The sequence below is a fragment of the Elephas maximus genome, chromosome 16 (genome assembly GCF_024166365.1).
Source record: "Elephas maximus indicus isolate mEleMax1 chromosome 16, mEleMax1 primary haplotype, whole genome shotgun sequence".
NCBI lineage: Eukaryota > Metazoa > Chordata > Mammalia > Proboscidea > Elephantidae > Elephas > Elephas maximus.
This window is the reverse complement of record NC_064834.1, coordinates 51,765,413-51,788,827: the sequence shown is the minus strand read 5'-3', so window position 1 is coordinate 51,788,827 and position 23,415 is coordinate 51,765,413. Positions and strand designations below refer to the sequence as shown.

At 40.5% G+C, this 23,415-nt stretch overlaps 2 protein-coding genes across 2 annotated transcripts in view; both read left to right on the top strand.

The window, feature by feature from the left end:
• Positions 1-1,634, top strand: part of ERLIN1 (ER lipid raft associated 1) — a 58,904-nt gene extending 57,270 nt beyond the window's left edge. Inside the window, exon 11 of the mRNA XM_049855022.1 lies at positions 1,547-1,634. Within this exon, the coding sequence (XP_049710979.1) occupies positions 1,547-1,573 (27 nt within the window). The 3' untranslated portion in view covers positions 1,574-1,634. The remainder of the gene's footprint in view (positions 1-1,546) is intronic.
• Positions 1,582-23,415, top strand: part of LOC126059332 (cytochrome P450 2C23-like) — a 52,036-nt gene continuing 30,202 nt past the window's right edge. Inside the window, exons 1-7 of the mRNA XM_049855018.1 lie at positions 1,582-1,761; positions 8,209-8,371; positions 13,675-13,824; positions 14,820-14,980; positions 15,480-15,656; positions 17,519-17,660; positions 18,912-19,099. Of these exons, the coding sequence (XP_049710975.1) occupies positions 1,582-1,761; positions 8,209-8,371; positions 13,675-13,824; positions 14,820-14,980; positions 15,480-15,656; positions 17,519-17,660; positions 18,912-19,099 (1,161 nt within the window). The remainder of the gene's footprint in view (positions 1,762-8,208; positions 8,372-13,674; positions 13,825-14,819; positions 14,981-15,479; positions 15,657-17,518; positions 17,661-18,911; positions 19,100-23,415) is intronic.

The window sequence follows — 23,415 nt, the reverse complement described above, 5'->3', positions numbered from 1 at the left end:
AACTTTGATGAAGGGTAAGACAGTACACAACACCGGGGAAGTACAAGGCAAGGTCATGGTAGCGCCATAAAAAAAAAAAAAAAAAAAAAACCATACACACATCCAAACTCCCTGAGGGACTGAATTGCTGGGCTGAGTGCTGTGGGGACCATGGTCTCAGGGAACATCTAGCTCAATTGGCATAACATATTTTGTGAAGCATATGTTCTACATTCTACTTTGGTGAGTAGCATCTGGGGCCTTGAAAGCCTGTGAGCTGCCACCTATGATACTCCACTGGTCTCACCCCTCCAAGAACAAGAAAGAATGAAGAAAATTAAGATACAAGGGAAAGATTAGTCCAAAGGACTAATGGACCACATCTATCATGGCCTTTACCAGACTGAGTCCAGTAAAACTAGATGGTGCCTGGCTACCACCACTGACTGCTCTGACAGGGATCACAATAGTGGGTCCCGGACAGAGTTGGAGGAAAATGTAGAACAAAATTCTGACTCAAAAAGAAAGACCAGACCTGCTGGCCTGGCAGAGACTGGAGAAACCCTGAGAGTATGGCCCCTGGACACCCTTTCAGCTCAGTAATGAGGTCACTCTTGAGGTTCACCTTTCAGCCAAAGATTGAACAGACCCATGGAACAAAACAAGACAAAAGGGGTTCACCAGTCCTGGGACAGGGACTGGAAGGCAGGAGGGAACGGGAAAGCTGGTAATAGGGAACCCAGGGTTTAGAAGGGAGAGCACTGACATGTCGTGGGGTTGTTAACCAGTGTCATAAAATAATGTGTGTACGAACTCTTCGATGAGAAACTAGTTCTGTAAACCTTCATCTAAAGTACAATTAAAAAAAAAAAAAGAAAGAAAAATAGTATGCCAGGTGAAAGAAGCCAGTCACAAAAGGCTACACTAGGGCACTGCTGCCCTTGCCCTTTATATAAATATCATCCTGGTTGTTGTGCTAAGGGATACGTGAGTGCAGTCTAATATGCAAATCTGTTTGATGTAAATAGTCTGTAGGAAATACAGAGAGGTGACTCTGAAATGAGAGAGAAATAATGAAATTGCAACTGTCTAATGAAGAATTTTAGCGCCAAATAGATTTTTAATGTTTGCTATAATAAGTAATAGAAACCACAGTAGCCTTTTAACTGATGGGAGACAAGATAAAATGATGTTTACGTAGGACCACTGTGACAACTCTGTTTATGACACAGATTTGCAGATCTGAGGCTATATGATCAGCCATTTTTGCCAACTTGTGAACAGCTTCATAATCTCATGAAAAATAAAGTACAGCTTTATATTTAATGAATCATCAGTTGAAAGAAAAAAATTACTTGTAACGGAAATGCTCAGACACTCAAAGGGATAAAATTGCAGATTTTAAGAATGAGAGAAGGGAAAGCTATGATCCTTAATATCAAGCTTCAACAAAGCAAATAAACCCAGAATCAGTTCCAGTTGGTTGACTCCAAGGAGAGTGTAAAAACTCAGAACAGCCTTTGACCGGCAGGGCACATCTCACATATAAACGTTTATTTTTGAACAGGCAGCCTGGACAGTTCCTAACATCTAGTGGCTGAAATGGAGCTGCTGGAGATCACTACTCTTGCCCTTGTGATTTGTATCACTTGCCTGATTTTCCTTTTGGTGTGGAGGAAAAGTCACAAAATGAGAAGGCTCCCCCCTGGCCCAGCTCCCCTTCCCATCATTGGGAATGTGCTACAACTGAACCCTAAGGACATCCCTGGTTCCCTCTGCAAGGTAAGGGGTTCGATTCTGGGGCTGGTCATCTCCAGGCTCTGCATCTCAGACTGCTGCCAGTTGGCTGTCTTGCCTCAATTCTTTCTTCCTTTTGCTCATCACTGAGGTACTTTTGGGTGTCTGTATCTGTATTACAGGACAAAAAAAATCCTTTTCCTTTTTGGACCGGATCACTTTACAGCAGGTAGTGAGGAGTGTTGATCTGAACTGAGATATTGGTTGAATTCTACTGAATGAGAAAATTCTGGACCCAGAACATATTTTAACTGAAAGGCTTCCAATCCCCTCAGCATGTAACACTTACTAAAAGGCAAGTGGAGTCTACGAACAGAAATAATTTGCATATTAGAGCTGCATAGAAGTCTTGGTTGTCTCGTAATAGTTGTGTAAGTTTAAGCAAGTTACTCACCTGTGAATGGGGATAATAATAGTAACTGGTCCATGAAGCTATTGTATAGATTTATTAAGCTAATGCATTCAAATTATTAGAACAATGCCTGGCTAATGTAATAAATGCCCTTCTATATTATTATTTTTTTTAAATATTATTATTATTATCTTATACCAAATGATCTGTGGGAGGCTTTGTGATCTTATCTTTAAAGAGTAATCCCACTTCCTTCCCCAGCATCCTGCTCTGATGCAGCCCAACCCTGCCACCTGGACTGACATTCACATCTTTTGAAATACTTCTTGGGGAAAAGACATTGTTCATTGTTTTAAAATATATTCTCCAGGAAAGAAGAACCAGTACTGGAGGTTTCTTCTCTGATTGTAAGCCTTACCCAGCCCCGGTGCCGTCGAGTCGATTCTGACTCATAGCGACCCTATAGGACAGAGTAGAACTGCCCCACAGAGTTTCCAAGGAGCACCTGGTGGATTTGAACTGCCAACCCTTTGGTTAGCAGCCATAGCACTTAACCACTACGCCACCAGGGTTTCCAATGAGTCCATACTTTTTGACAAACTCTGGGAACACTGCAATGAACAGAGAGGTAAAACCCTTGCCTCACATAACTTATATTCTAATGAGAGAAGTCAGACAATAACCAAAACAAATCAGTAAAATATACAGCATCTTAGATATTATAAATGCTGTGGAGAGAAATCATACAGAGAAGAGGAGCAGAGGTTGAAATTTGAAATGGGCTGTCCAAGGAAGGCTTCACTGAAAAGGCAGGAGTGACATGACGTGCTGTATGTTTTAAGCAGATCACTCCACTTTTGGTTACCATAGCTTTACAGTATGTTTTGAAACTGTGACGTGTGAGTCCTCTGCCATGTTCTTTTTTTTTCATGATTGCTTTGGTTATTAGGGTCCCCTTAAAATTCCACATAAATTTTGAGGATTGGCTTTTCCATTTCTGCAAGGAAGGCTTTTGGAATTTTGATCGGGATTGCATTGAATCTGTAGATTGCTTTGGATAGTATTAATATCTTAACAATATTAAGTCTTCCAACCCATGAACATGGAATTCCCTACCATTTATTTAGGTCTTATTTAATTTCTTTCAGAAATGGTTTATAGTTTTCAGCATACAAATCTTTTACCTCCCTGGTTAAATTTATTCCTAGGTATTTTATTCTCTTAGATGCTATTGTAAATGGAATTGTTTTCTTAATTTCCTTTTTAGATGGCTCATTGCTGATGTAGAAAAACAGAACTGAGTTTTGTGTATTGACCTTCTATCCTGCCAAACCAAAATAAAACCGGTTGACTTGATTCCAACTCGTAGCGACTGTATAGGACAGAGTAGACCTGCCCCCATAGAGTTTCTAAGCAGCGCCTGGTAGATTTCAAACTGTCAACCTTTTGGTTAGCAGCCGTAGCACTTAACCACTGTGCCACCAGGGTTTCCTTCTATCCTGCAACTATGCTTAACTCACTTATTAGCTCTAGTCACTTTGGTGTGGATTCTTTAGGGTTTTCTATATTTAGGATCACGTCATCTGCGAATAGGGGTAGTTTTACCTCTTCCTTCTCAATTTGGATAATTTTATTTCTTTGTCTTGCCTAGTTGATATGGCTAGGACTTCCAGTACAATATTGAATAGGAGTGGTGAGAGCGGGTATCCTTGTGTTGTTTCTTACCTTAAGGGGAAAGTTCTCAGTCTTTCTCCATTGCGTAAGGTGTTACCTGTGGGTTTTTCATAAATGCACTTTATCATATTGAAGAATTTTCCTTCTATTCCTAGTTTTTTGAGTGTTTTTATCATGAAAGGCTGTTGGATTTTGTCAAATGCCTTTTCAGTGTTGATTGAGATGACCAGGTGATTCTTTTCCTTTGTTTTATTAATTGATTTTCTAATGTTGGACCACCCTTGCGTTCCAGGGATAAATCTCACTTGATAATCATATATAATCCTTTTAATATGCTGTTGAATTTGGTTTACAGTATTTTGTGGAGGATTTTTGCATCTACATTTATTAGGGATATTAGTCTATGGTTTTCTTTTTGTGCATGTAGTGTCTTTGATCTTTTCAAAGAATCAATTTCTGGTTTCACTGATTCTATTGTTTTTCTCTTTTCTACTTCATTTATTCCTGCTCTACTCTTTGTTATTTTCTTCCTTCTGGTAGCTTTGGGCTTAGTTTTCTCTTCTTTTCCTAGTTCCTCAAGTTGTAAAATTGAGGTTATTAATTCGAGATCTTTCTTCTTTGTAATGGAGGCATTTACCACTATAAATTTCCCTCTGAGCACTGCCTTTGGTACACCCCAGAAGTATTGGTATGTTGTGCTTTCATTTTTATTCAACTCTAAGTATATTCTGGTTTCTCTCTTGATTTCTTCCTTGACCCAAAGGCTGTTTAATAATGTGTTGTTTAATTTCAACATACTTGTGTATTTTCCAGTTTTCCTCTGTTATTAATTTTTAGTTTCATTCCATGGTAGTCAGAGGAGAAACTTTGTATGATTTCAATCTTTTAAAATTTATTGAAACTTACTTTGTATTTTCCGGAAAACCCTAGCGGTGTAGTGGTTAAGAGTTTGGTCAGCAGTTTCAATCTACCTTGGAAACCCTATGGGGCAGTTCTACTCTGTACTATAGGGTTGCTATGAGTTGAAATTGACTCAACAACAATGGGTTTGGGTTTGGTTTGGTTGTACTTTCTGCTTGTTTTTCTCTGATTTTTTTGTGAGGGGATAGGAGCATATAGCTGCTTACCTCCCTGTCACTGGATTGAATTGTATCCCCCCAGAATATGTGTATCAATTTGGCTAGGCCATGATTCCCAGTATGGTATGATTGTTCACCATTTTGTCATCTGATGTTATTTTCCTATGTGTTGCAAATCCTACATCTATGATGTTGATGAGATAGAATTAGCAGCAGTTATGTTAATGAGGCAAGACTCAGTCTACAAGATGGTATTGTATCTTGAGCCAATCTCTTTTGAGATATAAAAGACAGAAGGGAGTGGAGAGACATGGAGACCTCATACCACCGTGAAAGCAGAGCCAGGAGTGAGTATCCTTTGAACCCATGGTCCCTGCACTGAGAAGTTCCTCCACTGGGGAAGACTGATGACAAGGACCGTCCTCCAGAGCGAACATATAGAGAAAGCCCTCCCTTGGAGCTGGCACCCTGAATTTGGACTTCTAGCTTCCTAGGCTGTGAGAGAATAAATTTCTCTTTGTTAAAGCCATCCGCTTGTGGTATTTCTGTTATAACAGCACTAGATAACTAAGACATTCACCATCATGTCTTTTGCTCTCAAAATCAGGTTTTTTGTTTGTTTGATGTAGGGGAGGTAGGCAAAAGGGGATATCAAGACCTCAGTTTTGGACATATTACATTTTAAAATCCTATTGAACATCTGAGTGGACATGCGAGTAAGCAGTTGGATATATAGAGCTGCAGTTCTGGGTATGGGTCCAGCTACATAGGTAAATTGAAGAGTCAGAATATAGAATGTGTTTAAAGCCATGAAACTGGATGGGCTCATGTATGGAATGAGTATAGCTAGAGAAGATAAGAGGACTAAGGGCTAAGGCCTAAATCCCGGGACACCTCAACAATTGGAACAAGATGAGGAGGAACCAGTAAAGGTGAGTAAGCATGAGCAGCCAGTAGATAGGAGGAGCCCCAGGAGAGTGTTGTGTTCTGGAATCCAAAGGAAGAGTGTATTTCAAGGAGTATTTTACCTATGCAAAGTGCATTAATGTAGCAGTGTAGAGGTTTTCAGTGACCCTCATAAAAGAAATTTCAGTGGAGTGGTGTGGGCAACACCTGGCTGGTGTGATTTCAAAAGACAATGAAGGGGAGAAATTGCAGCTAACAGGTATAGACAAAATTTCCAAAGAGTTTTTCTGTAAAGAGGAGCGTCATGTCATAGTAGCTGGAAGAGGGTAGAAGCCAGTACACACACACACACACACACACACACACACACACACGCAAATGGGAGTTGGCCTTTTTTTTAGGAGTGTGGAGAGTTCATATTAACAGGAGAGAAAACTTTGTATATGGGCACAGATCAGGTAAAAGTGTAGATGCTATGGTATCAGTGTATGGAACTCTTCTGACTATTTCTGTTATCTCAGAGAAATAGGAAATTAAGGCCATTACCTGAAAGCGAGGTGGGAAAAGAGGCCCTGGAGGTTTGTACCCAAGAATATAGAGACTCTCTCATTCAGAGGAACAAAGAAAGTAGTTTTATTTTTCTGGGATAGAAAAAAGGAGTCCAAAGTGGCAAATTTCTCTATCATTTAAATGAAACTTGATTAAAAAGGAAAGGCAGGAAAGAAAAAGAAAAAAAAAAAAAAGAAAAAGTAGAAGGAAGGTTACAGGGGAAGTCATCACAACTTGACCAAAGCAAAGGCATCGAAGTTTTCTAGACACATCCAAACACCTTGAGGGACAGAGTTGCTGAGGTTGGGGGCTGGGGACCATAGTCTCAGGGGATATCTAGGCCAATTGGCATAGCAGTTCATAAAGAAAATGTTCTACATCCTACTTTGGCAAGTAGCATGTGGGTTCTTAAAAGCTTGCGAGTGGCAATCTAAGAAACATCTATTAGTCCTATCCCATCTGGAGCCAAGGAGACAAAGAAAACCAAAGACACAAGGAAAATATTAGTCCAGAGGACTGATGGACCACATAAACCAGAGACTCCACCAGCCTGAACCCAGAAGAACTAGATGGTGCCCGGCTACCACCACGACTGCTATGACAGGACTCAAAATTGCGGGCCCCAGACAGAGTTTGACAATAAAGTAGAACAAAATACAAATTCCCAAAAAAGACCAGACTTACTGTTCTGACAGAGACTGGAGGAACCCCTGGACACTTTGCTAACTCAAAACTGAAACTACTCCTGAAGCCTACTTTTCAGCCAAAGATTAGACAGGCCTATAAAACAAACAATAACACCTGTGAGGAACGTGCTTCTTAGTTCAACCAAATGTAGGCGACCAGCGGGGCAGCAGCTGCCCAAAAGCAACTCAAGAAGGCAGGAAGGGACAGGAATTAGATGAATGGACACAGGGAACCTGGGTTGGAAAGGGGGAGCGCGCTGTCACATTGTGGGGATTACAGCCAGTGTAACAAAACACTGTGTATAAATTTTTGAATGAGAAATTAACTTGAGCTGTAAACTTTCACCTAAAGCTTTAAAAAAAAAAAAAAAAAAAGAAGAAGAAGAAGGAAGGAAAGGAAAAGACAAGAGAGAAAAATCAGGGAGCCAAAAGAAAGCTTTTTAGAGATAATAATCATAAACCAAAAAAAGTTCTGGTCATAATAATATACAAACATATTTTTTAGGTAATTTTATTTTTTGCAATTTATTTAGAACTTTAGCATGGTTCCATACCATTAGTTATCTTTCTAAAGCTAATTTCAAACGGCTGCTTTGAATTCCTTTACATAGATACAAAATAAGTTTGAAAATCAACCCCCAATTATTGGCTATTTTAGTTCTCTATGTTTCCTCTTGGAACACACTACTGTAAATATATGGATTTCATCCTTTGCTCTTATCTGCAAAGTGAGCTCTCCTGCAGGTCCTTATCCTGTATGCTTCTTCTTTATCTTTAATTTTAAGTTAAATGTTACCTCCTCACAGATATCTTTCCTGACCCAATTTATATTGTTAAGTTCTCCCATTACTGCCCAACTCAATTTCCTTCATAGAATTATGCTCAATTTGCATTGCAAATGTATTTTGTTTGCCTGTCACTTTCACTAGACATTAAGCTCCATGAGAGTCCCTGGGCTGTGCAGTGTCTGACACAGTATAGGTGCTTAGTAAATATTTGTTGAAGAGTTATATATATAAATGAAGGAAAGAATGAATCAATGGCTATACCTCAGGTTAAATCCCTAGAATGTAATTGTTGGAGCAAAGGCTAAGTCACATGTAAAATTATTACTTAATTTCTACTCACAGCCTCCAACTGAGAGATTTCACAGCTGCACTCACATGGCTGCTCATATATCTTCCAGCTCGCTGAGGAGTATGGCCCGGTCTACACCCTGCACATTGGACCCCAGCTCACAGTGGTCTTACATGGATATGAGGCAGTGAAGGAAGCTCTGATTGATCAGGGTGACGAATTCCTTGGCAGAGGACCTATGCCAATTATTGAGGATACCCTAAAAGGATATGGTATGTTTCAAATCAAAATCCGTATCGATTTTCATTGGTATCTGAATATTTAGCCATAAAATCTGATTAAAAAAAAAAAAAAACCAAACTCAGTGCCACCAAGTCGATTCCGACTCTAGCAAACCTAGATTAGCTAATTTAATAAGCATCTGTTCTGCACAAAGCAGTTGATTAGATGCCCTGATAGCTCCACTGCGATGACCATCAAAACAGACTTCAGATTCTCTGTAAAGTAATTCTGTGAGCACAATTGAGATGAAATAGTCTTATTTGGGTTGCTACCCAGAGGTCCTCTGGTCTAGAGAGCTGGGGAAGCCATGTCTGGGCTATAGTTTCACAGGGTACAAAGTCTGCAGTGGTTCAGTGGCAGCAACAATAAACAAATGACTAGATGTAGAAATCAGTGTGTTTTCAGTGGCAACCTGGTTGGTCAAGGGGTGGTGGCGGTGGTAGTGGTGGTGAGGGTGGGACCAGGGAGGAGAGGCACGGGGAGCTCCAGTGGCACTAGTCGTGTTTTAGTTCTTCGGATGGATGATAGATTCACAAATAATTCACTTTATTATTATGTTTCAAAACTTAGACATGTATTCTTTGCTATGTATCAAGTATTACACAATAAAAAAATGTAGAATAGCCTGAAAGTCCCCACCAAATCACTTAGAAATAATAAAATTACAAATTCAAGAATGTCTTAGTTATCTAGTGCTGCTGTAACAGAAATACCACAAGTGGATGGCTTTAACAAATAAATTTATTCTCTCCCAGTCTAGGAGGCTAGAAGTCCAAATTCAGGGTGTCAGCTCCCAGGGAGGTTTTCTCTCTCTCTGTTGATTCTGGGGGAAGGTCCTTGTCATCAATCTTCCCCTGGTCTAGGAGCTTCTCAGTGCAGAGACCCGAGGTCCAAAGGATATGCTCTACTCCAGGCGTTTCTTTCCTCGTTACGACGTCTCTTCCCTCTCTGCTTGATTTTTTTATATCTCAACAGAGATTGACTCAAAATACAACCTAATCCTGTAGACTGAGTCCTGCCTCATTAGCATAACTGCCTCTAATCCTACCTCATTAACATCATAGAGGTTAGGATTTACAACACATAGGATCATAGGATAATCACCTCAGATCACAAAATGATGGACAACCACACAATCCTGGGACTCATGGCCTAGACAAGTTGACATACATTTTTGAGGGACACAATTCAATCCATAACAAAGAGGAAAAAAAAATTATTTTCAAAGCATATTTATGAATAACTGATTAAATATAATGCAATGAAATAAGTGTTAAAACAAAACAATTGTTGGTCTCGCTCTTTCTCACATAAGATTAGGCTGCATTTATTTAACTAGAGAAACAATCAGGCCTTCCCTCTTTTCCCTTTTTCCTAAACAAGTTGATTACAGTGGCTATGTGTGAGCTATTAAGTTAATTCTTAACTGGAAATGGAAACTACTAGGCTGGATTGAATTGAAGAGGGGGAAAAATATTTGTCTAAATCTTGGAGTTACTGCAACTCTGAGGAAATTTGTTTCTAAGCATCTTATAAATTCTTGTTACTGCTCTTTAGTTGCACATGATAGGAACAGATAAGTCAATTCTTTCTTCCCCCAACCTTTCTATTCTTCTAGAAAATAACAAAGAGAAGAACCATTCATTGATATTTTAGTTCTCCTTTCTAAATTAAATTATCTGCTGAAACACTGAAGAGCTTTCTGAGACCTTTGAACAAGTGTGTTTATAGTGCTGTAGATTCCTGCCATGTATGTGTACCTGATCAAGTTGTTGAAACATTTCCTGCTAACTATTAGCTCATTATTTTGCCTACTTTCCTAATCCTTAAGCATTTATCTCATTGAAAGATTGCAACAGCACGAACCTTACTTTATTCTATTTGAGCAGTCTACACACCAGGGTTAAATGCCATTGTTCACTCGTTAAAATGTCAAAAGTTAAAATAACTTCCAGTGCCCTTAAAGATATGGATAAACAAGCACTCATTCCTTATCTGAAGAGTGCCAATGGTGTATCATTTTTGGAAAGTAATATCTATGGAAATATAAATTGTGGAGACCTATTAGGGGATCTACATAAATGTAAACAACACAAGATGTAATTATACAACCCACTCATGCACCCACACAAATGCACTGGTGTGTGGGGAGGATCTGGCATCCTTGAAGCACCCTAGGCCTGCAGAGATTCAGGGGTGGGAGAGAGAAATCAATATATTTAAAATGTATATTTACATAAGAAGTATAGACTGAACAAAGTGAGAAATAAAACATCGGAGAATGTTCCAGTTAGCTATTGTTATATAACAAATGTCCCCAAACTCAGTGGTATAAAACAATAACCATTTTACTATGCTCATGAATTCTCTGGGTCAGGAATTCAAACAGTAGAAATGGCTTTTCTCTGCCCCATAATGTCTGGGGCTTTGACAGATAACCAATTTCTTTCAAATTGAACAGCTGAAGGTGATTCATGTTGGCCGAGGGCTGAAATCATCTGAAGGCTTCTTTACTGACAAGTCTAGCTTATGGGCAGGGATGACACAAAGGCTGATCTCAGCTGGGGCTGTCGCTTGGAACATCTACACATGGTCTGTCTATGTGGCTGGGGCTTCTTCTTACTTGGTGCCTGGGGTCCAGGAGGGAGCGTCCCAACTGAGAACATCCAGAGGATGAACATTATAGAGAGCTCAGCAGAAGCTGCAAAGCTTCTTCAAGCCAAACCTCAGAATATGTAACCAGATTCTATCAGTCACAAGCAATTCCCAAAGGCCAGTCCAAATTCAAGATGCTCTTGCTTGGAACCCAGTTGTGTTATAATGTGAACCCCAAGCCACAAGGAGACGCCATGTGGAGATGCTCCAATAGAATGTCCTAGCTGAGCCCAGGCTTTGAGTCATCCCAGCCCTAATGTCAGACACATGAGTGAACCAGCTTTCAGATATTTCTAGCTCCAAGCCATTCAAATCACCCCCAGCCATTCAGGACTTCCTACTGAGGCCCTGGACCTCATGGAGCAGAGGAGACAACCCATCCCTGCTATGCCCTGTCCGAATTACTGACCCACAGAATTTGTGAACTTAATAAAATTGTTGTTACATTTAAAAATTTTTTGAAAAGATAAAAATCCCACGAAACAATAACTACTATTATTATAACTGCTAACATTAATATTGAGTATTTTATGTTCCAGATACATAATGTAATGTTTTACATACATTATCATATTTAGTCAACACAGTGGTCCCATGAGGAAGATACTATTCTTTATTGCCATTCTACAGATGAAGAAGCTGAGGCAGTAGAAATAACTTGCCCACATTAGAAAGTTTTGTAGCAGAGATTTGAATTCGGTTTGCCTAGTTCTAGAGGCCATAAGCACGAAGCATACTGCCTCAATACACTAAGAGCTGTTTTTAGTTTATGTCCTCTCTTCCAGATGTCCATATGCACACATATTTTACATAGCTATAATTATAGTATACAGAAATATTTGTACACTGATCTTTTTAAAAATACTATTAATTTCTTATATTTCTATCGTTTTCATAATCATCATTTTAATAGCTGCTAAATTTATTGATTACCAATGTTGCTTTACTATAATTGTGCAAATAGTTCCCCTATTGGTGTTCACATTATTTACAATTTTCTTAAGTTAGTAAAGATGGCATTGCAGTGTACGTCTTTATGCCTTTTGTAGAATTATTTCTTTGTATAATTTTTTAGAAAAGCAATTAATGGATCAAAGACAGTTTTAATAGTTTTCATTATAAGTATTGTTTTAATTTCCAAAATATGTAGTGATGTGGGAAGTGGCTAAACAAACACACTAAATTTTCCACAAGCTTGATAGCATAGGATACTATAATTTTTTAAATGTCTGCTTACTTAATAGATAATAAATGAGTATTTAACTCATTATGTGTTGTACTGTGTGCAAAGCAAGGGATCATGTATCACAGGAAATATTTGGAGGGGCAGGCCAGATAATTATAGGAGACCAACACCTATTAAGAGGAATAACACAAGTAAACAAATTATTATAATACAAGGCAGAAAAAATAAATTGTGTTAAAGCAAGGCAAAAAAAGAAAAACAAAAGTAGGAGAGATTACTTCCAATAGAGGAGTACAGGAAAGCCTTCAAAGACAAGGTTTTTGATATGGGCCTTAAAGGAGAGCTAGAAACTCAAAGAAGCAAATAGGGCAGGAGCAGAATTGCGAGCAAAAGGCGAAGAATGAGCAAAATGAGGATGCAAAACAATGTGGTGAGCTTAGCGAACAGCTGCGATTGGTCCATAAGCTCACATAGTTAAAGTCAAGGGAGAGGAGAGAATGGTGTAAAGGTTGAGAGTTTGAAGCTGGTAGGTTGAGACCTTGGGGATCCCTTGAATGCTTTATAGCACTAACATGATTTTCCCCATATATGAGTTTGAGTAACTTGGAAACTGCCGACAGGGAAACTGATTTGAAGGTGATTTGCAACTTTTTAGATTTCTAAAGATGTTAGAACCTGACGTATGGCAGCGTAGTATAAATTGACAAGAAGGGACAGACAAGAAAGACATTTTAGAGATGGAATCGAAAGGGCTTAGCAATGCAGATGTGTAGCGTGAAGGGCAAGAAGGATGAGAAGATGCAGTTGAGATTTGGATTTGAGGGTAATGGGAGACTAATGATGAATCAAGAGAAATAGGAAATTCAGAACACATAACTGGCTTTGTACAGAGGAAGAAACAAAAAAGCACTGGTATGGAACGTCTTGAGTTCCTTTGCTCCTTCATTTCTTCTTATTTGGAATAGGCGAACACTAAAAAAAAAAAAAATTTTTGTTTTTTTTACACTAGCTGTGGTAAATTATGAGGAGAATACAAATCCCTCATTGATCTGCTTTGAAATTGCGTATCTTCTAATACAGAAAATCACATATGGAACTAAAACCTAAGTTAGAGAGAGAACTATAAAAACAGAGGCCTGGGGAAGGGTTTTATGAGCTCACATGCCATTTTTAATTACTTTTTACAAAACCAGGTGGAGGGTCCTTCTATGCTTGGGAATATTCTCTACCTGCCAAGGATTCCCCCTGCCCAATTCTACCATCTCTTCCCCCTTTTGCTTGGGTTTTATTTTCTTTATGATAAGCATTTCATCCAAGCCACAGAACATGTGTGCCATTAAATTGCCAGCTGCTTACTCCCTGAACAATCCAGGGTAGACACCAGAGATGAGCCTTAGGGAAGTCTGACTTTATGACACAAAGTACTTTCATACTCTTTGCTTCCTTTCCTAGGAATCATTTTCAGTCATGGAGAGAGGTGGAAGCAAATGCGGAGGTTCTCCCTTATGACCCTGCGGAACTTTGGAATGGGGAAGAGAAGCATTGAGGAGAGAGTCCAGGAGGAAGCCCGATACCTTGTGGAGGAGCTCAGGCAAACAGAGGGTGAAACTCACTGATTGTCCCTTTGGGAGCAAGGAGGTTCCTATACACACTACCTTACATACTCCCCCTTTGGGAGTCACTCTGTGGCCGAGGGAGTTATCTAGGAGAAAAGGGGTAGGCAGAAAATGATCTTCAAAACTGTTAGTCAGGACCCTGGAATCCTTTTGTGTTGATTCATTTCCCAGCTTGAGCACTTACTAGTGTGTAAATTTGGACAAGTTACTTAGCTTCTCTAAGACACATTTTCCTCATATAAAAAGTGAAGCTAAAAATCAAACCTCAGAATGAGTATTAAATAATATATACGTAAAACATTTACATAGTGCCCAAACCAGGACCCACTGCACTGAGTTGATTCTGACTCATAGTGACACTACAGGACGAAAGTAGAACGGCCCCATAGGGTTTCCAAGGCTGTAATCTTTACAGAAGCCAACTGCCACAGCTTTCTCTCGTAGGACGGCTAATGGGGTCAAACTGCCAACCTTTCAGTTAGCAGCTGAGTGCTTAACCACTGTACCACCCAGGCCCCTTACACAGTGCCCAGCATGCAGTAAATACTTCATAATATTACTTGTTGCTATTATTAGATTGTGGAGTCCCTGGGTAGTGTAAATTGTTAACACATTTCAGCTGCTAACTGAAAAGTTGGAGGTTAGACTCCACCTAGAGGCACCTTGGAAGACAGGCTTGGCAGTCTACTTCTAAAAAGCCAGCCATTGAAACCCTGTGGATCACAGTTCTACTCCGACACACATGGGGTCGCCATGAGTCAGAATCAACTTGACAGCAGTTGGTACTGGTTATTATGAGATCATAGTATTCATATAATATTATTAAAAAAATAATATTATAGTATATGTTATTAGTAGTGTAATACTATATAGCAATAAACTATATGTATTAATCCGAGCAGGAGAGAAGCCTAGTTCTTGAAGTTATAATGCAGGATGATTAAATTTCTAAATGTCAGAGTTATTCTTTTCTTACATCAGCTCAGCCCTTTGACCCCACCTTCGTCCTTTCCTGTGCTCCTTGCAACACAATCTGCTCCATCCTCTTCAGTGAGCGTTTCCAGTATACTAATGAGAAGTTCCTCTACCTGATGAACTTGTTAAATGAAAATTTTAGACAGATAAACTCTCCATGGAGCCAGGTAAGACTAAGACTGTATCTGCATTTGTGTTTGATCTCGCTGATCCAGTTACTGGTAGTCCTCACGGTAAAGGGTTATCAGCTCCTGACTCACTCCATGGACAAAGTGCCAACATGAGCACTGCTACTTTCTCTCCATGTATGTTGAATAAATGAGTGCAATGTCACTTAACCCAGCATCTATGGAAGGTTGCCCTCTGCTTCCCTCCATGGGTTTACTCCTCCACAGAAGGCAGAACACTCTGTTACCTGTGTTTCTTTTAAGGCACCTACGCATATTTTCTCCCTTTATGACTAGGGTTGGCCAAAGGTGGAATGAGCAAGCAGATGGGAAAGAGCTACTTTCCTGTGTGTGATGGTCATGTTCCCCTCTCTTCTGCTTGGAAGCTGGGGAAGGGATGCTGCCTGGCCAGATAACACAGAGGGTCAGGCATTTCATTCATAAACACTGGTTTCTTTTCACAAACTGAATTTCTTGGATTTTTTTTTTCCATTTTTAGATGTATAATCTCTGGCCAAGACTCATAAAACACCTCCCTGGACAGCACAGAGCATTCTCAAAAAGGTCTAAAGATCTTAAGTATTTTATACTGGAAAAAGTGAAGGAGCATCAGGAGTCTCTGGATCATAATAGCGCTCGGGACTACATTGATTGTTTCCTCAGCAAGATGGAAGAGGTACTACACTGAAAAAATAAAAAAAAAAACCAAACTCATTGCCGTTGAGTTGATTCAGACTCATAGCGACCCTACAGGACCAAGTGGAACTGTCCCATAAGGTTTCCAAGGAGCGTCTGGTGAATTCAAACTGCCATCCTTTTGGATAGCAGCCAAGCTCTTAACCACTACGTTACCAGGGTTTCTAGAAGGTACTATAGGCAGTGTCTTTCCCTAATACTGTATTTTATAATTCCATGGAAGTACATGAAAGCCTAATCATACCATGTAGGTAATTCTTGATATTTTGATACGTTACAGCAGTAGTTAAGTGCTGCGGCTGCTAACCAAAAGGTCGGCAGTTCAAATCCACCGTGCACTCCTTGAAAACTCTATGGGGCAGTTTTACTCTGTTCTGTCGGGTCGCTATGCGTTGGAATCAACTTGACTGCAACAGGTTTAACAACAATGGAGAACACTGTTCTTTTTTTTAAAAAAATAGTTTTTATCGTACTTTAAGTGAAAGTTTACAAATCAAGTCAGTCTCTCACACAAAAACCCATACACACCTTGCTACACACTCCCAATTACTCTCCCCCTAATGAGACAGCCTGCTCTCTCCCTCCGCTCTCTCTTTTTGTGTCCTTTTCGCCAGCTTCTAACCACCCGCCTACCCTCTCATCTCCCCTCCAGGCAGGAGATGCCAACATAGTCTCAAGTGTCCACCTGATCCAAGAAGCTCACTCCTCACCAGCATCCCTCTCCAACCCATTGTCCAGTCCAATCCATGTCTGAAGAGTTGGCTTCGGGAATGGTTCCTGTCCTTGGGCAACAGAAGGTCTGGGGGCTATAACCACCGAGGTCCTTCCGGTCTCAGTCAGACCATTAAGTCTGGTCTTATGAGAATTTGGGGTCTGCATCCCACTGCTCTCCTGCTCCCTCAGTGGTTCTCCGTTGTGTTCCCTGTCAGGGCAGTCATTGGTTGTAGCAGGGCACCATCTAGTTCTTCTGGTCTCAGGATGATGTAGTCTCTGGTTCATGTGGCCCTTTCTGTCCCTTGGGGTCGTAATCGCCTTGTGTCCTTGGTGTTCTTCATTCTCTTTTGATCCAGGTGGGTTGAGACCAATTGCTGCATCTTAGATGGCTGCTTGCTAGCGTTTAAGACCCCAGACGCCACTCTTCAAAGTGGGATGCAGAGTGTTTTCTTAATAGATTTTATTGTGCCAATTGACTTAGATGTCCCCTGAAACCATGGTCCCCAGACCCCTGCCCCTGCTATGCTGGCCTTCGAAGCATTCAGTTTATTCAGGAAACTGCTTTGCTTTTGGTTTAGTCCAATTGTGCTGACCTCCCCTGTATTGTGTGCTGTCTTTCCCTTCACCTAAAGTAGTTCTTACCTACTATCTAATTAGTAAGTACCCCTCTCCCACCCCGCCTCCCTCCGCCTTCTCGTAACCACCAAAGAATGTTTTCTTCTCAGTTTAAACTATTTCTCAAGTCCTTATAATAGTGGTCTTATACAATATCTGTCCTTTTGCAACTGACTGATTTCACTCAGCATGATGCCTTCCAGGTTGGAGGACACTGTTCTTGTTAATGATGTTGTTACTGTTGGTTGCTGTCAGGTCGGCTCCGACTCGTGGCAACCTTGCGTATAGCAGGACAAAGTGTTGCCTGGCCCTACGCCGTCTTAGTGATTGCTGGAATGTTTGAGTGCATTGTTGTGGCTATTGTGTCAGTCCATCTCATTTTATTTTCACTGACCCTCTACTTTACCAAACATAATGTCCTTTTTTAGTGTTTGTTTTTTCCTGCTAACATGTCCAAAGTAAGTAAGGTGAAGTCTCTTTAACTCATGTGCCCATTAACTCTACCATCATCAGGAGAAAAACAACCCGGAGTCTGAGTTTGATATGGAGAACTTGGTCACCTGTGCATCTAATTTGTTTGCGGCGGGAACAGAGACACTCAGTAACACCCTGAGATTCGGACTCCTGCTGCTGATGAAACACCCTGAAGTGGAAGGTACAGCAAATATCCTATCAACAAAAGGAAAGATGAGGTCAGGGCATTGGAGGAGGGTGGGGAGACGCTGCAGTGAGTGACTGCTTCACTTGCTCTGGGCTGCTCTGAGCACCGTGCGAAGGGCCATTCCTTGTGGCTTTGCTTTTGTAGATGAGAATCATGACCAATGATGCTGAAAAGAAAGAGGAGCCTTGTGAGAACTCAAAGGATTTATTTCAGCTTAAAAACAGAGGGGAGTATCTGAATCCCAAATCCTTGTATATGAGATACAATGCCAGAGAATAACAAAAAAAGCCCCACTGCCCTTGAGTCAATTCTGACTCATAAAATAGCAACCCTATAATTAGATGAGGGATACATGGGTTCCCATGATGAATTCTCATCCTGGACCTGACTCTGTGACTGCAAACAAGTTATTTTATCTTGTTAAAGCAAGCCTCTATTTTCCCGTCTTGAAAATGGAGCAAACTCCCCAAAGGAGATTTCTAGCTCCAAAATAATTTGAAATTCAAATATGAAATTGTATTAGCTGGATTTTCTCAAGCATACTCTCAGAGCACAGGCCTTAGGAAGCAGGTGTTTGTTTATATTGCTCAACAATATGGTATTTTCCAGTCCCATGAAATGTGTAGGAGGGCATGTAAAGCTGACAAAGAGAATACCCCTACTAGAAAAAAAAAAAAAAAATTTTTTTTTTTTTTTTTTTTTTTACTAGAGTGTGGGTTAAACATTTGCTCTGTACAGATGCTTTGCCAAGAACTGTGGGGTAGCCATAACCCCTGCCACACAGGTCCTCTCCTCACCTATACAAGAGAACAAACCTATTAAGGCAGAAGGCTGAGGGCGTACTCGATCCTGGACTTTATGTTTCTTGCAGCAAAGTCCCTTGCAATAAAGTCCCTTTGTTGGCCTGTGATGTAGCACTGGTGGCATAGTGGTTAAGAGCTCAGGCTGCTAACCAAAAGGTCGGCAGTTCAACTCCACCAGCCACTCCTTGGAAACCCTATGAGGCAGTTCTACACTGTCCTGTAGGGTTGCTATGAGTCAGAATCGACTCAGTGACATACAACATTGGCCTATGACAGCAAACTAAACAATAGAATTCCATTAAGAGCAAAGCAATGAGCTGCTTAGCACCTGTCTTTGGCCTCTGGAACTCTTCTCTAGGCCACTTTCTGTCACACATTGCAAGCATTTCCAGGTCTCCAAGGAACATATCCCTGAGTAACACTTATGATTATGTCTCTGCAGCCAAAGTTCATGAAGAAATTGACAGTGTGATTGGACGCAACCAAAGCCCATGCATGAAGGACAAGATGAAGTTACCCTATACAGAGGCTGTGTTGCATGAGATACAAAGATTCATCAACCTCCTTCCTTCTAACTTGCCCCATGCTGTGATCCGGGACACAAAATTCAGACAATTCGTCATCCCCAAGGTCAGACATGTCTGGGAAAGCTGACTGGGATAGTAGGGGCACCATGGCACCTCAAGGAGTATGTGAGAGGGCTTATCACGTCTGTTGCAGGAAGAGAGGCAGTTGAGAGTCGCAGAAAGAGCATAGGCCAGAGTCACATAACCTGGTTTTGAAATCTGTCACTGTGATATAGTGAGCCCTCAGGGCAGTCCATTAGCTTTGGTTTTTTTTTTTTTACTGCCTCCCTAGAATGGAGGAGGAGGCCTGGTGGCACAGTGGTTAAGAGCTGAGGCTGCTAACCAGAAGATCAGCAGTTCAAATCCTCCAGCCACTCCTTGGAAACCCTATGGGTCAGTTCTACTCTGTCCTGTGGGGTCACTATGAGTTGGAATCGACTCGACGGCACACAACAAGAACCACAACAGAATGGAGGAGGCTGGCCTAGGGCTTCCAAGGCCCCTTACCACTCTTATATCAAATGTATTAAGTGAGCAGTGATTTTGATTAATAAGGATATCTCTGGAACTGAAATCTGATTTTTTCATGATGGATTTAAAAAAAAGGGGGGGAAGGATGGGAAATGTGCCTGCAGCTTGAGCCAAGTCTCACTCTCCTTTAATTCAAATTATCTCCCGTCAGGACCTCATATAGATTTGAGATATTGCTGCCCCTAACATTTAACATGTCTAGAGCACTTAGTGTTCATCAAAATATTTTCATGCATACTGGGGATGTAGTCAGTCTTGTGTAGTGATTAATGGCTTGAGTATTACATTTAAACAGTTCCAGGGGATGTAGTCAGTCTTGTGTAGTGATTAATGGCTTGAGTATTACATTTAAACAGTTCCAGAGGATAGAAGAGGAAAAAAAGATGCCAAAACTGACTGAAATACTACAAAACAGAAATGACACGCTAATCTTGCAAATGTCAGTGTAGACGTCTATTAACACATAAGACCTAGCATCACATTAAAAAAATATTATTCCACCCTGTCAGGAGCAAGGGATAATGAAGAAAGCTAAAGATACAAGCCAGGGAGCCCTGGTGGTACAATGGTTAAAGAGCTTGGCTGCTAACCAAAACGTCAGCAGTTCAAATCCACCAGCTGCTCCTTGGGAACCCTAAGGGGCAGTTCTACTCTGTCCTACAGGGTCACTATGAGTCAGAATTGACTTGACAGGAACAGATTTGGGGTTGTTTTTTGGAAAACCTGGTGGCGTAGTGGTTAAGTACTACGGCTGCTAACCAAAAAGTCAGCAGTTCGAATCCACCAGGCGCTCCTTGGAAACTCTATGGAGCAGTTCTACTCTGTCCTGTAGGTCGCTATGAGTCGGAATCGACTCAACGGCAACAGGTTTGGGTTTTTTTGGTTTAAAGACACAAGGAAAAGATCAGTCCAAAGGACTAGTGGACCACAGCTGCCACAGCCTTCACCAGACTGAGTCCAGTACAACTAGATGTTGCCCGGCTACCACTGCCAACTGCTCTGATGGGGATCACAATAGAAGGTCCCCTACAGAGCTGGAGAAGAATGTAGAACAAAATTCTAACTCTCCAAAAAAGAGCGGATTTATTGGCCTGACAGACACTAGAGAAACTCCGAGAGCATTGCCCTTGGACACCTTTTAGCTCAGTAATGAAGTCACTCCTGAGGTTCACCCTTCAGCCAAGGATTAGAAAGGCCCATAAAACAAAATGAGACTAAAGAGGCACAGCATCCCAGGGACAAGGACTAGAAGGCAGGAAGGAAAGGAAAGCTGGTAATAGGGAACCCAAGGTGAGAAGGGAGAGTGTTGACATGTTGTGGGGTTGGTAAACAATGTCACAAAACAATATCTGTACTAACTGTTTAATGAGAAGCTAGTTTGTTCTGTAAACCTTCATCTAAAGTACAATAATAAAAAAAACTGTTCCATTAACATATGAATATTATATCAGCAACACAAGAAAGGTTCGACATCAGGAGTTCCACTTTAAGAAAATTAATCATATAAATAGAATTTAGGAGAAGAATCACATGACAATATCATTCCACTACGCATCTATTGTTTGTCGTGCTGTGGTGGCTTGTGTGCTGCTGAGATACTGGAAGCTTTGCCATCATTATTTCAAATACCAGCAGAGTCACGGTTGATGGACAGGTTTCAGCAGAGCTAACAGACTAAGACAAACTAGGAAGAAGGACCTTGCACTTCTGAAAAATTGGCTAGTGAAAACCTTATGAACAGTGGAACATTGATGTAATGCCAGAAGATGAGCCCCTCTGGTTGGAAGGCCCTCAAAATATGAATGGGGAAGAGCTACCTCCTCAAAGTAGAGATGACCTTAATGATGTGGGTGGGTCAAGGTTTCTCGACCTTCACTTGCTGATGTGACATAACTGAAAATGAGAAGAAACAGCTGCAAACATCCATTAATAATCAGGATGTGGAATGTAAGAAGTATGAATCTAGGAAAACTGAATGAAATGAAACACATAAAGATCGATATCCTAGGCATTAGTGAGCTGAAGTGGACTAGTATTGGCCATTTTGATTCAGACAATCATATGGTCTACCATGCTAGGAATGACAAATTGACAATGAATGGCATAGCATTCATCTTCAAAAAAAACATTTCAAGATCTACCCTGAAGTACAAATGCTGTCAGTGATAATGGTAATATCCATATGCCTACAAGGAAGACCAGTTAATAGGACTATTATTCAAATTTACTCACGAACTATTAATGCCAAAGATGAGGAAATCGAAGGCTTTTACTGACTTCTGCAGTCTGAAATTGATCAAACATGCAATCAAGATGCATTGATAGTTACTGGTGATTGGAATGTAAAAGTTGGAAATGAAGAAGAATCGGTAGTTAGAAAATATGGCCTTGGTGATGGAAATGATGCCAGAGATCGCATGATAGAATTTTGCAAAACCAATGACTTACTCACTGCAAATACTTTTTTTCAACAACATAAATGGCAATTGTACACATGGACCTAACCAGATGAAAAACACAGGAATGAAATAGACTACCTCTGTGAAAAGAGATGATGGAAAAGCTCAGTATCATTAATCAGAACAAGGCCAGTGGCTGTCTGTGGGACAGACCATCAATTGCTCATATGTAAGTTCAAGTCGAAGCTGAAGAAAATTAAAACAAGTCCATGACAGCCTGACCACACATATTGTGGGAAGACATCAAGGACATCACATCTGAAGAAAGCAAAAGGTCACTAAAAAAAACAGAAAAGAAAGAAAAGACCAAAACAGGTGTCAGAAGAGACCCTGAAGCTTGCTCTTGAACACAGAGTAGTTAAAGAGAATGGAAGAAATGACGAAGTAAAAGAGCTGAACAGAAGATTTCAAAGGGCAGCTCAAGAAGACAAAGTCAAATATTATAATGAAATGTGCAGAGACCTGGAGTTAGAAAACCAAAAGGGAAGAACACACTCAGCATTTCTAAAGCTAAAAGAACTGAAGAAAAAATTCAAGACTCCAGTTGCAATTTTGAAGAAATCTATGGGCAAAATATTGAATGACACAAGAACAATCAAAAGCAGATAGAAGGAATGCACGGAGTCACTGTACCGAAAAGAATTGGTTGATGTTCAGCCATTTCAGGAGGTTGCATATGGTCAACTGTATTGAAGGGAGAAGTCCAAGCTGCACTGAAGGCATTGGCAAAGAACAATATTCCGGGAGTGGACAGAATACCAACTGAGATGTTTCAACAAATGGATGCAGTTCTGTAAGTCCTCACTCATCTATGCCAAGAAATTTGGAAGACCGCTGCCTGGCCAACTGACTGGAAGAGATCCATATTTATGCCTATTCCAAAGAAAGACGATCCAACAGAATGCAGATATTATCGAACAATGTTATTAATATCACACACAAGTAAAATTTTGCTGGAGATTATTCAAAAGCAGTTGCAACAAAACATCAACAGAGAACTGCCAGAAATTCAAACGGGATTCGGAAGAGGACATGGAATGAGGGTATCATTGGTGATGCCACATGGATCTTGGCTGAAAGCAGAGAATACCAGAAAGATGTTTACCTGTGTTTTATTGACTATGCAAAGGCATTCAACTGTGTGGATCATAACAAATTATGGATAACATTTCAAAGAATGGGAATTCCAGAACACTTAATTGTGCTCATGAGGAACATGTACATAGACCAAGAGGCAGTCATTCGAACAGAGGAAGGGGGATAGTACATGGTTTAAAATCAGAAAAGGTATGTGTCAGGGTTGTATCATTTCACCATACTTATTCAACCTGTATGCTAAGCAAAGAGTCCAAGAACCTGGACTATATGAAGAAGAACGTGGCATCAGGAT